General features: G+C 37.0%; 2 protein-coding genes across 4 annotated transcripts in view; both read right to left on the bottom strand.

Annotated features, from left to right (window-relative positions):
• Positions 1–3,501: 3,501 nt before the first annotated feature.
• LOC138328471 (protein FRG1-like) lies at positions 3,502–12,413 on the bottom strand. The gene is made up of 8 exons (XM_069275290.1): positions 12,284–12,413; positions 11,805–11,899; positions 10,285–10,410; positions 9,711–9,880; positions 5,949–6,053; positions 5,536–5,627; positions 4,988–5,098; positions 3,502–4,167 (listed from the first exon to the last, which is right to left on the bottom strand). The coding sequence occupies exons 1-8, from the start codon at positions 12,346–12,348 to the stop codon at positions 4,131–4,133; spliced, it is 801 nt and encodes a 266-aa protein (XP_069131391.1). The 5' UTR covers positions 12,349–12,413; the 3' UTR covers positions 3,502–4,130.
• A 1,185-nt stretch (positions 12,414–13,598) lies between these two features.
• LOC138328458 (uncharacterized) overlaps positions 13,599–16,342 on the bottom strand; it is a 65,689-nt gene continuing 62,945 nt past the window's right edge. For 2 of the 3 annotated variants that reach the window (XM_069275266.1, XM_069275265.1), the window contains one exon: positions 13,599–16,172. In XM_069275266.1, the coding sequence (XP_069131367.1) occupies positions 15,901–16,172 (272 nt within the window). In that variant the 3' untranslated portion in view covers positions 13,599–15,900. The remainder of the gene's footprint in view (positions 16,173–16,342) is intronic. The other variant, XR_011209214.1, reaches the window with a different exon arrangement.

Here is a 16,342-nt window from a genome sequence, read left to right as displayed (position 1 = left end):
GATGAATTACTCTATGAATTTGCGGATGTACTTGGAAAAGCTATACGCTGGTAGGACATATCAACATGACAACAAATGATGCGGTCAGAGTCAAAAGTCACACTTTGCCATTCGAGATGAAAGCCACAATTAGAGAGGAGGTGGACACGATAGGTGTTATCGAACCTTCCGAATCACCATTTGCTTCCCCGGTTGTTATCGTCAGATATAGACTTTCGCCAGATAAATCGAGTAACTGTGTTTGATGTAGAACCAATGACGAACGCTGAATGATACATTCTCGAGACTAGCAGGACTTCGATGAGTAAGGGGTACTGACAATTACCAATGGCGGAGTGTTCCAAGCGAAAAACTGCATTAACGACCCTAGTGGGTCTTTTTAAAAAAATGGTGATACCGTTCGGGTCAGTAAATGCCCAAGAATGCAACATTCTGTGTGTTGATGAGGAAGCTACTGCTGGAAATGTCGAACATTGACAGTTTTATTGATGACATTTTCATCTACAAGTGGACCTAAGAACAGCACATCGACATCCTTCGTGAACTCTTCGTGAGACTCAGGAATGCGTCCATATCCGCGATATCGTCAAAATGTGCCATCGAGTACAAGCATTTGGAATGTTTGGGACACAAATCAATGTCGGTATTGAAAGATTGCTAATCCAGAAAAGGCCAAAGCCATTCTGGAAGCAGCTCGTCCAGAAACTAAGATACAAGTTCGTGCATTCCTCGGACTAGCTGGATTTTATGCAAACTTTGCAGCTATTTCCTTGACTTCAATTGATCTAGAGAGGAAGGGACAGCCGAACAAAGTGGTTTGGGAATTATCGCAAGAGGCAGGATTCGAAACGCTAAAGAAGCGGTTAGCCAGCAAGCCTATCTTAAACTCGTGGACCTCGAGGCTGAAATTATATCGCGAACAGATGCTTCAGACAAAGGACTAGGAGTCATTCTGTAACAAGAGGAAGACGGAAATCATAGTAGAAAGCTCAAAGAATCGGAGAAGATTCCACAGTCTTACAAAATGAACAAGGAGACACAGGACGAAGATTTCACAGTCTTATAAAATGTACAAGGAGACACAGGACGATGATTTCAAAGTCTTATAAAATGTACAAGGAGACACAGGACGATGATTTCAAAGTCTTACAAAATGTACAAGGAGACACAGGACGAAGATTTCACAGTCTCACAAAATGTACAAGGAGACACAGGACGAAGATTTCACAGTCTTACAAAATGTACAAGGAGACACAGGACGATGATTTCAAAGTCTTATAAAATGTACAAGGAGACACAGGACGAAGATTCCACAGTCTTATAAAATGTAAAAGGAGACACAGGACGATGATTTCAAAGTCTTACAAAATGTACAAGGAGACACAGGACGAAGATTTCACAGTCTCACAAAATGTACAAGGAGACACAGGACGAAGATTTTACAGTCTTACAAAATGTACAAGGAGACACAGGACGAAGATTCCACAGTCTTACAAAATGTTTAAGGAGACAAAGGACGAAGATTTCACAGTCTTACAAAATGTACAAGGAGACACAGGACGAAGATTTTACAGTCTCACAAAATGTACAAGGACAGAGGACGAAGATTTCAGTCTTACAAAATGTACAATAAGACACAGGACGAAGATTTCACAGTCTTACAAAATGTACAAGGAGACATAGGACGAAGATTCCACAGTCTTACAAAATGTACAAGGAGACACAGGACGAAGATTCCACAGTCTTACAAAATGTACAAGGAGACACAGGACGAAGATTTCACAGTCTTACAAAATGTACAAGGAGACATAGGACGAAGATTTCACAGTCTTACAAAATGTACAAGGAGACACAGGACGAAGATTTCACAGTCTTACAAAATGTACAAGGAGACACAGGACGAAGATTCCACAGTCTTACAAAATGTACAAGGAGAAACAGGACGAAGATTTCACAGTCTTACAAAATGTACAAGGAGACACAGGACGAAGATTTCAAAGTCTTACAAAATGTACAAGGAGACACAGGACGAAGATTCCACAGTCTTACAAAATGTACAAGGAGACACAGGACGAAGATTTCACAGTCTTACAAAATGTACAAGGAGACACAGGACGAAGATTTCACAGTCTTACAAAATGTACAAGGAGACACAGGACGAAGATTTCACAGTCTTACAAAATGTACAAGGAGACATAGGACGAAGATTCCACAGTCTTACAAAATGTACAAGGAGACACAGGACAAAATGTACAAGGAGACACAGGACGAAGATTTCACAGTCTTACAAAATGTACAAGGAGACACAGGACGAAGATTCCACAGTCTTACAAAATGTACAAGGAGACACAGGACGAAGATTTCACAGTCTTACAAAATGTACAAGGAGACACAGGACGAAGATTTCAGTCTTACAAAATGTACAAGGAGACATAGGACGAAGATTCCACAGTCTTACAAAATGTACAAGGAGATACAGGACGAAGATTTTACAGTCTTACAAAATGTACAATAAGACACAGGACGAAGATTTCAAAGTCTCACAAAATGTACAAGGAGACACAGGACGAAGATTTCACAGTCTTACAAAATGTACAAGGAGACACAGGACGAAGATTTTACAGTCTTACAAAATGTACAAGGAGACACAGGACGAAGATTTTACAGTCTTACAAAATGTACAAGGAGACACAGGACGAAGATTTCACAGTCTTACAAAATGTACAAGGAGACACAGGACGAAGATTTCACAGTCTTACAAAATGTACAAGGAGACACAGGACGAAGATTTCACAGTCTTACAAAATGTACAAGGAGACACAGGACGAAGATTTCACAGTCTTACAAAATGTACAAGGAGACACAGGACGAAGATTTCACAGTCTTACAAAATGTACAAGGAGACACAGGACGAAGATTTCACAGTCTTACAAAATGTACAATAAGACACAGGACGAAGATTTCACAGTCTTACAAAATGTACAAGGAGACACAGGACGAAGATTTCACAGTCTTACAAAATGTACAAGGAGACACAGGACAAAGATTTCACAGTCTTATAAAATGTACAAGGAGACACAGGACGGAGATTCCAGTCTTACAAAATGTACAAGGAGACAAAGGACGAAGATTTCACAGCGAAGATCACAGTCTTACAAAATGTACAAGGAGATACAGGACGAAGATTTCACAGTCTTGTAAAATGTACAAGGAGACACAGGACGATGATTTTAGTCTTACAAAATATACAAGGAGACACAGGACGAAGATTTCACAGTTTTACAAAATGTACAAGGAGACACATGACGAAGATTTCACAGTCTTACAAAATTTACATAATGTATATCTGCACTAAACACATCACATTGCATACAGTGGAGGTCATCCTTAAATTACCATAGCTATAAATTGGACCAAACAATTAAAAAATAAATAACTGTTTTCTTCTACCATCAAATCCTGGCAAGTTGTTAAATGTACAAACAAACAAAACTAATAAATACTCATTCAGATTGCTTTTAATGTTTCATTATAAATTATTTTTATGACAAATACGGAATCAAATATTCACAAATTCTTTGATACATTTATATTTGATACTGGTTTACATTTAACTTCAATTGTCTGTATTGTGAACACCATTAGTTTGAAGTTGGTATTTTCTAGATATAGGAGTAACACCATTTATAGCTTGAACCAGTATTCTCCTAAGAGTAACATCATTTACTTTTAGAAATAAAGTTTGAACCTTTAATCTGCTACGAGTAACACCATTTATAGTTTTTGAACTGCTTGCATGGGCATCTGCTAAGAGTATTGTACTAGTTGACCATATAATTATCTATTCTGTTTTTACATATTAAAGAGTTACCTCCCTTGCAGATCCTTTGTGATATAAGGGCAACTAATTATATAACACACATATACAGAATCAATTAACAAAACATGCTCCAACTTCTTGGCCCTGTACATGTGGCTATGAAAGCCCAGCCTTCCTTCACAGGTCAACATAACCATTGATTGCTGTACTGTTCCTGTCAGGACATCCTTGCTGTACAGTTTGAAAGGGGAAGTAATCCACGACCTGCCTCCACAATTTCTCTCTATTTGACACTCCATTTAAGTTAGTGTTATTTACAATATCTGTCTGCTTTAAGCTTTTCTCGTCTGTGAAGAAGAAAAGGAAAATTAACATACGCTCTTTAAATCTACAGACTTAAAGGCCCACTACCTTATCCGAGCAAAACATAAAGGTTTCTTAAAAACATTAATAACATCAGAAAATATATATTAAATACCAATGGCCTAAGATGAGGTTACAACACCAAACATATGTGTAATTTATGATAACAGTGGAGAGTCATTTCTCTATTTTGCTGTCTCGTACAGTGATAGTCAACTACTGCACGGTATTTTAGATGACGACAGGACACATGAAAATTAATATTTTTATTTATTTTAATAAAATTGTTCAGAAGGTTATGATACGTCTAGTAATAATGGTTAGTTAAGAACTTTAGCGACTCTACAACATTATCGTTCTTGTTTTACATTCCCATTTAAAAAATTAAAAGCCATTTCGGAAAGGTAGTGGGCCTTTAATAATGAAGGTACATGTAATATAATAAGTTGTATTTTCTTAATACACTATGATTATACTTTTTGGTAGCTGCATCAATACAAATTCAATCTTAGAATTTAATCTATCTTTTTTGCATGATTATGTTTGCTGTTGTCTTGTTCCGCATTTGCATATCTGGTATTACAGAGTTATCTGCCCTTGTTGGTAAGTAAGGATTTCTACCTCGTGTGTTTGCAAGTGTAACATCATAGGAAAAAATAATGTAACTTTCAACCACAACCTAATGACATCACAACCAATTGAATGCCTAACTGAAGAAGGGCAGATAACTCTGTTCATGCAATTGTAATATCATTAATTTAAAACCTAGCTTTTATCTTGTTCCGTACATGTTTAAATACCTACCTATCTAACATACACTCGTGCAGAGTACCGGATTTCTTTGCTTTCTTCAGATTTGAAAGATCTTCGGAGCTTATTTTCAGTTTTCTGTCTTGAAAACTTTGGAATTTTTTCCTGTAAAACAAATTAAAAATACCAGGTTTAAAATAGTAAAATTAACATATGTTCATGACCTCATAATTTCACACTTTATAAAAAGATAAATAATTCAATTCTGGGAAAGACATGTTATTAAAATCCACAGTAACATCAATTTTTGTCATGTATCATAAGAGAAAAGTTTTACCAAATTCTATTTTGTTCTAAATCAAGGTATCAGCAGAATTTGAAGGATTAAAAAACATCAAAACTATATCATTAGAGAAAAGTTTTACAGAATTTTTTTTTTGTTCAAAATCAAAATGTTTTGAAAGGTATCAGCAGAATATGAAGGGTTAAAACGCCCATCAAAACGATCATGTGTCATTTGAGAAAAATTGTCTCTTAAATGTGTATTGGATAATCTGTTAATTCCTCTGCCATTCGTTCAGATAAAGATGATTTATACTAACACATAGTTGATTTCAGCGTCCTTGAGTTTACCCCTCTCTTCCAATGGTATATTGGCTAGTGGGTCGTCCTCTTCTTTTGCACTCATCCGTATCTAGTAAATAAAAGACAATGGTTGTTGATACCAGGCACTGTTGTACAGGTAAACCTAGAAAACATACCTTAAGCTTCAGTACCACATGAATATACTGTATACATATACCCTGTGCAATGCCAAGTGGTCTTTGTACACAGGTCCAATTGTGTTAAAAATGGCCATGTAGAACCCTGAGAAAGTGGTCTTATTGGGCAGGTGGTCTTTATACGGAAGTCAAATTGTGTTATAAATGGCAATATGGAACCCTGAGAAAGTGATCTTATTAAGCAGGTGGTCTTTATACAGAGGTGGTTGCTGAGCAGGTTTCCCTGTACTTACTTGTATCATCTCCCCAGGTCCAGCCTTGGAGCTAGCACAGATAATTTTATCGTCACCGGTACAAGACATAAACCGACCATTACACCCATTCAGAGCCATCTTCCCCTGTGTAAAACATCAAATAGACATTTGTTTTTTAGGAGTTACACCACACACACAAGATTTTACAATAGATTTCATAAGATTACAATTTCAAGTGAATGATCAGTCTTTAGGTCAAAAAATAGAGATTCAACGCAATATGATTTTTATTGGAAATTCAGCATTTTTAAAATCCATACTTGTTCAATACAAAGGATGCAATTATGTGTTGTTTTTTCATTTCTAATTTAAAGATAATTATTAACCTAAAAGAAGTAAAACTTCAAAATGCTAGGTTAGTGTGTAAATTTTGTAACATTGTAATTGATGAACAAGAGGCCCATGGGCCTTAACAGTCATCTGACTATTAGTATAATACAACAGAGTCGTTTAAAGATTTTAGCCTATTTGACTGCTGTGACCTTGATTGAAGGTCAAGGTAATTCATTTGAACAAACTTGGTAGCCCTTCATCCCAGCATGCTACATGAGTTCTTGAGAAGAAGTCATTTAAAGATTTTAGCTTATATTGCTTCCGTGACCTTGAATGAAGATCAAGGTGATTCATTTGAACAAACTTGGTAGCCCTTCATCCCAGCATGCCACAGGCCTAATATCTGGTCTCTAAACCTCTTCATTATTCACAAGATGTTGTTTAAATGATTATAGCCTATTTGACCCATGTGACCTTGAATGAAGGTCAAGGTCATTTATTTGAACAAACTTGGTAGCCTTTCATCCCAGCATCCTACGGGCCCAATATCAGTACCCTGGGCCATCTGGTTCTTGAGAAGAAGTCGTTTAAAGATTTTAGCCTATTTGACCCCCGTGACCTTGAATAAAGGTCAAGGTCATTTATTTGAACAAAATTAGTAGCCCTTCATCCCAGCATGCCACAGGCCTAATATCAGGTCTCTAGGCCACTTAGTTATTCACAAGAAGTTGTTTAAAGAATTTTAGCCTATTTGATCCCTGTGACCTTGAATGAAGGTCAAGGTCATTTATTTGAACAAACTTGGTAGCCCTTCATCCCAGCATACTACAGGGCAAATATCAGTAGCCTGGGCCTTCTGGTTCTTGAGAAGAAGTCGTTTAAAGATTTTGGCCTTATTGACCCCTGTGACCTTGAACGAAGGTTAAGGTCATTCATTTGAACAAACTTGGTAGCCCTTCATCCCAGCATGTCACAGGTCCAATATCAGTACACTGAGCGTTCTGGTTCTTGAGAAGAAGTCGTTTAAAGATTTTAGCCTATTTGACCCCTGTGACCTTGAATGAAGGTCAAGGTCATTTATTTGAACAAACTTGGTAGCCCTTCATCCCAGCATGCCATAGGCTTACTATAAGGTCTCTAGGCCTCTTAGTTATTCACAAGAAGTTGTTTAAAGAATTTTAGCATATTTGACCCCTGTGACCTTGAATGAAGGTCAAGGTCATTTATTTGAACAAACTTGGTAGCCTTTCATCCCAGCATCCTACAGGCCAAATATCAGTACCCTGGGCCTTCTGGTTCTAGAGAAGAAGTCGTTTAAAGATTTGGCCTTTTTGACCCCTTTGACCTTGAATGAAGGTCAAGGTCATTCATTTGAACAAACTTGGTAGCCCTCCATCCCAGCAACCTACAGGCCAAATATGAGTACCCTGGGCCTTCCGGTTATTGAGAAGAAGTCATTTGAATGAAAAGTTTACGCACGGCGGACGGCGCACGGCGCACGACGACGGACGGTGCATGATGACAATAGGTCATCCTGACCCTTCGGGTCAGATGACCTAAAAATATGATTGTTCTTCCCCAATGATGTTTTATAGCAAATATAGATGAAATCCATCCAAGGATGAAGGAGTAGTATTTTAAAGCTAAAAATAACCTTTTTGGGGCCCCACCCCTCAGCCCCTAGGGGACAGACCAGGCTCATTAATATAAAATATGATTGTCTGTCCCCAATGATGTTTCACACCAAATATGGATGAAATCCATCCAAGGATGAAGGAGTAGTATTTTAAAGCTAAAAATAACCTTTTTGGGGCCCCACCCCTCAGCCCCTAGGAGACAGACCAGGCTCATTAATATAAAATATGATTGTCCTTCCCCAATGATGTTTCACACCAAATATGAATGAAATCAACCCAAGGATGAAGGAGGAGTAGGATTTTAAAGCTTAAAATAAGAAAATTTGCCCTTTTGGGGCCCCGCCCCTCAGCCCCAAGGGGTCGGACCAAGCTCAATTATGTAAAATATGACTGTCCTTCCCCAATGATATTTCACACCAAATATGGATGAAATCAACCCAAGGATGAAGGAGGAGTAGGATTTTAAAGCTTAAAATAAGAAAATTTGCCCTTTTGGGGTCCCGCCCCTCTGCCCCTAGGGGTCGGACCAGGCTCATTTACATAAAATAATTGCCCTTTCCCAACAACGTTTCACACCAAATATGGATAAAATCCATCCAAGGATGAAGGAGGAGTAGGATATTAAAGCTAAAATTAAGAAAATTTGCCCTTTTGGGGCCCCATCTCTCAGCCCAGAGGGGTTGGACCAGGCTCATTAATATAAAATATGACTGTCCTTCCCCAATGATGTTTCACATCAAATATGGATGAAATCCATCCAAGAATGAAGGAGGAGTACGATTTTAAAGATAAAATTAAGAAAATTTGCCCTTTTGGGGCCCCGCCCCTCAGCCCCAAGGGGTCGGACCAAGCTCATTTATGTAAAATATGACTGTCCTTCCCCAATGATGTTTCACACCAAATATGGATGAAATCAACCCAAGGATGAAGGAGGAGTAGGATTTTAAAGCTTAAAATAAGAAAATTTGCCCTTTTGGGGCCCCACCCCTCAGCCCCTAGGGGTCGGACCAAGCTCATTTATATAAAATATGATTGTCCTTCCCCAATGATGTTTCACACCAAATATGGATGTAATCCGCCCAAGGGTTAAGGAGGAGTAGGCTTTTGTATAAATAGTCTTACGCACGGCGCACGGCGGACGGCGGACGGCGGACGGCGCACGACGACGGACGAAACACGATGACAATAGGTCATCCTGACCTTCGGTCAGATGACCTAAAATGCAAATTTGCCTTTGGTTCCTTTTAATCAACACAATCTAATTAAAGTTAGACATGTAATTCCGCTCCACCACCATGTTCTACAATACTCTCCACAAGATCTAACAACTCGCCATTCTGGGTCAACTCAGAATAATCCCTATGGTTAGCCAATCACCAGGTCACGTATGAAATCTTCGGTGTGGTTACAATTTATTTTCTTGGAAGTATGGCTACTAGAACATCCTGAGATGTTCTGATGATTCTAGGTCAGGGGTCATGTTGAGGTGACCCCAAATATGGAATTACAAGTCTAATTTTAATTATATTGTGATCAAAAAAAAATTTTTTTTGTCAGCAATGTAACATCTATACTATTTGTTTTTGTTGATGTTTTCTTTATGAAATAGTAATGGGGGGAGGGGTGGGCGGGGGGGTGGGGGGTTGAGATCCCAAAACGACGTGAGTAAAGTACATTTTACTGTCCATAAGTCCCACCATCCGGTGATTATGACGTCATCATTTGACGCGAGTTTCGTGACATCATAATTACCGGAAGGTGGGACTAATCGACAGTAAATTGTACTTCACCAACGTCGTTTTAGGATCTCGAAAACCCCGTATTGACTTACTTCTTGGAACACTGGTTCCCACTGTTCCCGCGACCCGATAGCGTCCGACTTCCCAATCACTGATCCGTCGGTATCAATACTCAGGTATTTACCATAGCCAGACTTAAGAGCAAGCTTTGTTTCATTGATCTTTATAGCTGTAAGTATTTCCTCAGGGTCGGGTCCATCACCTTAAGTTATCAAATTGAAATGTCAAATTAACTTATCAATTAATATTCAAAATACTTTTAAATAGTCAAAAGCATGTATAAATGTTGTTATACCCTTAATATATATTTGGAAGCACACATTTGAAGACACTTTGAAATTGACTGAATATATGTACATGTACAGTGTTACTTGTTTATACTGGATGTCACTGTCTAACATATTTTGCCGGTATAGAGACAGGTTTTGGATTATTCAGTTTCAAATTTAAATACAATATTTAAGAAGATCAGTAACATATATATATATAAGTATACAGGTACAGTAAATAGACTGCAATCCAGACTAAAGAAGGGTCGATTTTCAGACAGTCGGATGATCCTGGCTTAGGGTCAGAATACTGGTGTTGAATCTATTGATGATATACCTGGGGAGTGTTGAGGGCCACAGCGTAGACTGCCATTGTCCTGAGGACAGATGTAACGCCGTTCACTCATCTCTATGACAACCATTCCTGTAATGTCCTCTAGCTTCTGTGCCTGCCACCAGCCAGCTGTAATTCAAAATCGGCCATGAGTTATGATATTCAAAGGTCCCTGGTCATTAGTTATACTATTCAGAGGCTCTTGCCATGGGTTATAATTATGATATTCAAAGGTCCCTGGCCATGGGTTATAATTATGATATTCAAAGGTCCCTGGCCATGGGTTATAATTATGATATCTAAAGGTCACTGGCATGGCCAAGAGTTATAATTATGATATTCAAAGGTCCATGGCCAAGAGTTATAATTATGATATTCAAAGGTCCCTGGCCATGGGTTATAATAATGATATTTAAAGGTCCCTAGCCATGGGTTATAATTATGATATTCAAAGGTCCCTGGCCATGGGTTATAATTTTCAGAGGCTCTGGCCATGGGTTATAATATTCAGAGGCTCTGGCCACAGGTTATAATATTCAGAGGCTCTGGCCATGGGTTATGATATTGAGAGGATGTCCCCGACCACGGGTTATAACATTCAGAGGCTCTGGCCATGGGTTCAAACCCCAGTCTGGCCTCTATCTTTTCTCCTCTCCTATGCTACGTATACATTATAACTGTTTCAATATTGGCAAGACAACCCCTGTTTCAAGCATTGGGAGTACTCTTCGCAAATGAGAATTTGAGTAGTTGTGTCCTTTACACAGACAAAGGAGTGAGTGTGTACAGTGGAATAGGACTGAGTTTGAGTATCGATTGCAATTGGTGATAACCAGTCAGTTTAATCAATAGAGTCTCAACAGCTACGGTACCTATAGCTAGTGTTCATCATAGCAGTTGTACCTAGATTTGAACCTCTGTCTGGCCACTGACAACACAAATTTATCTATTAAAATTCATATCCAAAGTTCCAAGTCTCCTTGTGATTATACAAATTTAAATGTATGCTCAGATCAAAGATGTAGATGAGAAGAATAAGTCACTCGGGGTTTTGGACGAATACGTCGTAAGCACTTTTGTGTTTGTTTGCATGCACTGACTGTGACGTTGGGCGATGACTGATTTTCCTCTGTTATCCGCCGGTGCAATTAATCTTTGATGTAGCTTGTAGGTTATACCGTCAGATCTTACTTTCTCGAAGCAGCCAGTCATTTTATGAGATGTCGTATTTTTATAATGAAAATTTACAACATTTCTTCGAAATCTTCTGTCCTTAAAGCAAGGATTAGATGTCATGAAATATATTAAGCTTTACATCAGTGTTTCATTTGACTCCATAAGTCAAGTTTTTGTTGAGAAAAATGGTTTTTATCCACAGTTCATAGGCGTCTTGCGTGGTGTTTAGTAGTGTAAAGAGACAGTGACAAATCCTTCTCACTTATAAATCCTTGGCTCAGATATTTAATGTACTAGGAAAAAAACTGTGAAGTGTAAAAAAAACTTATTGCACAGAAATAGTTTACCATGTTGCGTTAAGTCTGATGTGTCTTTAATTTTGGAGCTACCAGCCGCTGCTTCTTCATCATCTTCATGCTTTCTCTTCCTATGCTTTTTATGCCTGAAAAATTGGCATGGAACAACAGTTTATGATAAAACTGAAAATGTACTGATTTCATGTGACACATTGATTATAATTTATAGCTACATTTGTATATGTTATATAACGTTAGATTTTTTTCTCTCTTTTTTTTTGCATTTATCAATACATATCTTTTTATTCAATAAGATGTTCTTGTACTCAAGTCCGTGTGATAGTATGGGCTACAGCTAACGTAAACAAAATCAAACGTAATACAAACGTGTGGACTACAGTACCATTCTGGACTTCGACATTTTTCGTTTCTAAATATCAGGGACTAACAGTCCTAATTACTTTCAAAGTGCTTGAAACGATTCACAAATGGCAGTGAGACTTATAGATATTCCAGAAAACATCACTCACTTCTTGTCTTTATGTCCTTTCAGCTTTAATTTTCCTGACTTTACAAACGCATACGAGTCTGCCATCGTTGAATTTTAGCGGAAGTAAAATATTGTGTTATAAACTTCGAAATGGATACGGAAAATCCGGACCCGGACTTATACAAATAAAAGACTGAACAACGCTCCGTATGTATTTTAAACATGTTCACGACTTATTTTATTGTAACTTTACGACTGTAATTTCATATATACCAAGATAATATATGGCCTATAAAAAAAAATATATATAGTGTACTATATTAGTCCGCTAAACCTGCCTATATTATTAGGCTTTTTTGTTTTTATTTTTTTTGCCTAATAAATATGTATTAAGCAAAAAAAAAAAAAAATACACCTAATAATATGGGAAGGTTTAGCGGACTATTACTAAATGTACTGAGCATTATTATTAAGAATGTTTAATAATGCCAAAGTCAAATAATAAGTCAAAATGTTTAATTTCTCTTGGTTTTTTTTTAATCAACCTTCAGAGAAATATCTGTGATGGCATCTATTGATGAAATTCTATTATTGGCTTCAGTGGATGTTCAAAAATATTACTACTAGTACTAGTGATTCATTTCTATGTTGAATCCCATGAGGGAGAGTTGCCAGTTGCTGATTCACAGGGACCTGGCACGATTTTTTAAACTAACAGTATACATATATACATATTATAGTATGTATACTATCGGTTAAAATTTTTCGTGCCAGGTCCCTGTGTGCTGATTGTAGCTAGATCAGATGTTTTTCTTCAACTACTCCAAAGTTGTTTTTTGCAACTCCTCACCTGACAGGTATTTAAAAGATCCTGGCTATTACTAATTAGACATAAAACATAAACAAACAAATCAAAAAGTGTATATGATATATTTATTATGATAACAAAACTATATATCATCTATGTAAGTAATAATGCAATATATAAGATTAAAACACACAGTTGTGATATCATCTATTGTTGTTTCTGTACTTAATAGGGTCTGGTAGAAATGATTTTTTATTAATTTCAACAAATTTTATTACATGTATATGCAAATACATTTACATACATTCCGTAATAAATGGATTAGATAACAGGCTAAGCCTATATGTAAATCTTCTCCATGATGGTGTATATAATTCAATTAATTAATTAAAATACTATTTAGTTTCTATTATAAACTGTTCACACACACTCATTCATTCTCCTTTCATTCCAGTAGGCTAGTGATCATGACCAAGACAGAAGACAGAACATAGTAACAGAATTGTGTTGTAGGCTTAATTTGTATACATATGTACCACGTATATAATTATTTTTTTTTGTTTTCATACTAAATCAGGCTTTCTGATTGGCCAATTTTTTTTTTACATACCACTATGAAAAAAAATCCGAGAATGGCGCGAAACCCCGACGTTATCGTGACGTCACAATAAAGACATTGACTTTGCGTATTGATTCGGAAAAAAGAATCCTTTGAAAAACCACTACAATGTTACATTTAAACATACTTCATTTTATCAAATAGAGTATAAAATTAATTATAAGTATTGATGTCACTATTTTTTTTAATTTTATCGGGTTATGAAAACAAAATTGTTTGCAAACTTTTGTGAGAATCCGCTATGCGGATTCACACAGTTTGCAAACAATTTTTTTTTCATACCCCGATAAAATTAAAAAAATAGTGACATCAGTGCTTAAATATATAATATATTATATATCAAAGAAACACAATTTAACAAAGCATGACAATTTATTGACTTGTGCCCTATCTGGGCCTCGAAATCACGATCTACGGCACCCAATCGCCAAGCCAAACATACTTGCGCCTTCTACCACTGCGCCACATCCACATCCCCAAAAAAGGATGTTTCTATGACGAAGTGATATTCGGTTCCATTTGCTGACATGATCACTGTGGAAATTGTCAAATTAAATCTTTGGATCAACAACACATAGTGAATATGATACATTGTGTTTAGTAAATATTAAATATCAAAGAAACACAATCTAACAAAGTATGACAATTTATTGACTCATGCCCTATCGGGCCTCGAACTCACAGTATAAAAGTTTACATATCATGGTCAATACATGTTTAAACAAGATATATACATTTACTGCATAGTGAAATGCAGTCATGACAATGCTGAATAAGAATAAAAAAACAAGGGAAGCATTAAGAAAATTTATAGATAAATGGACACCTGGTTAGTTGGTCCATGAACAGCGATATCACAACCTGAGTGTAAGAGTTTGAGAAGTCAGCATAAGCCTTGCTGAATGCTCATCAGTCATAATCTTAGATGAGGGTTAAGATATCCTAAAAACATATCTATGACAAGAGGCCCAAGGGCCTTAACGGTCATCTGACTACCTTGACATTAGGTAATTAATTAGATATGGTGTCGTGGAAACCATCTTCGATTTGGGATCAATCTGCAGAGATATAGCAACAATTTTTTCAAGATCATATTGGGATCATTTTAGGCAGGTTTCAGCCAAATCGCATCCCGGTAGAACTTGAGAAGCTCAAAATGTGTTTTCAAGATGGCGACTGAGGCGGCCATCTTGGAATTCGGATCAACGCGAAAAATAACAACACTAATGGTCGGGACCATGTTAGGAACATTTCAGGCAAGTTTCAGTCAAATCGTACTGGTAGAACTTGAGAAGAAGTTCAAAATGTGAAAAGTTTACACACGGCGGACATGATGACTATAGGACATCCTGACCCTTCGGGTAAGATAGCCTAAAAAAGACTTATAAATATAAAGAATAATATTGTAAGTAATAATTTCAATGAGTATCAATTCTTCACCGAAGAACACTACATTATTGTATATCTTTGGGTTAAAAAGGATGTGTATGATATCTTTCCTTGTAAATGAGAGATTTGCCATTTTTACTTTAAAAAGGAGTGATTGAACATTAATTATGGGAGAATATAGATTTTATTTGACAAAATACATACACTGAGTAGATTGTTGATCATAGAATCACAACTTCATATTCCAGGCCCCAGGATCATGAAACAGTTTTTAGATGTAAGTTGTTGCCTAGTCAATCAAAAATTACTTAAATTTTGGTATTGTACGTCTTCTGACTAAAGACTGTTTTAGAATTAAAATTGTTTCATGATCTTAGGACCTGCATGGCCTTATTGTAGTAGCTTGTAGCACCTTAACCTGGTGCAACACTAAAATATTTCACAGCTATAAAATTATATTTGTGTATTTAAAATAAAAGAATAAAAAAAACATTGCAAAATCAGTAACGTTGTTCTTCTTTTTCAACAAATTATTTTTTACACATTCACACACGAACCTACTTCCAAGATTTATTACTGATATAGCAGTAACCAAATGAATAAAATCTATGTGCCAGACTGTCCAAGTAAATGTCCTTTTCTCCTTTTTGGAGAAAAGGATGTAAATTGCGCTCCCAAAAACAATGACTTCACAATTGATCGTGATGTGATTGCGAGCATCATATCATACGTTTCAGAGAAAACGACATTAATTTTGCTCTCAAAATGACGACATCACAATAGATGCCTACATGCAAGGGAGCTAACTCTGTAATATGCTTGTTAGCATCAATGCTGTAAATCAGCTAGTCCGATGTTGTATTGGAAGCTTCACACCAATAATTCCATCATGTCCGTCCCTCATGTACACATACCAGCCCGGGAGACCGTATCCGGGGAAGTCTGTTTGGGTGTCGGGATCTCCAGGTAGGTACAGCGGAGAGAAAGACCTCGGACCTTTACCGAGACAAGGTAAAACCCCGAGGAGTTCCGATTCCTTATTGAAGTAGAACAAGTTCTCCTCGTAATCCTTGTTTGAATCGTATTGTTGGGTCCAGGTTACCAGGAACCCATCTGTAGAATATATAATGTGTACTGATCAATTTTCATCTATATTTACTCATTCATCCCTGAAATTTTGTAATGGACTGGCCTAGTCACTGACTTAGAAGAGTCTAAATGTGTCTTCATGGGTGAATGAGTTAAATGATGTACCAAGAAGACACTTACCACATGTGACATAA

The sequence above is a fragment of the Argopecten irradians genome, chromosome 7, assembly GCF_041381155.1.
Source record: "Argopecten irradians isolate NY chromosome 7, Ai_NY, whole genome shotgun sequence".
In the NCBI taxonomy this organism is placed as follows: domain Eukaryota; kingdom Metazoa; phylum Mollusca; class Bivalvia; order Pectinida; family Pectinidae; genus Argopecten; species Argopecten irradians.
This window is presented reverse-complemented; position numbering and strand designations above follow the sequence as displayed.

What these genes read in the sequence shown, in the direction of transcription:
- LOC138328471 (XM_069275290.1), bottom strand. Translation starts at nt 12,348, where the DNA reads ATGGCAGACTCGTATGCGTTTGTAAAGTCAGGAAAATTAAAGCTGAAA. An exon ending in AAAGGACATAAAGACAAGAA is followed by an intron (nt 11,900 to 12,283) that starts GTGAGTGATGTT and finishes CCAATTTTTCAG; the next exon opens with GCATAAAAAGCATAGGAAGA. An exon ending in CACGAGTGTATGTTAGATAG is followed by an intron (nt 4,168 to 4,987) that starts GTAGGTATTTAA and finishes TCTTCTTCACAG; the next exon opens with ACGAGAAAAGCTTAAAGCAG.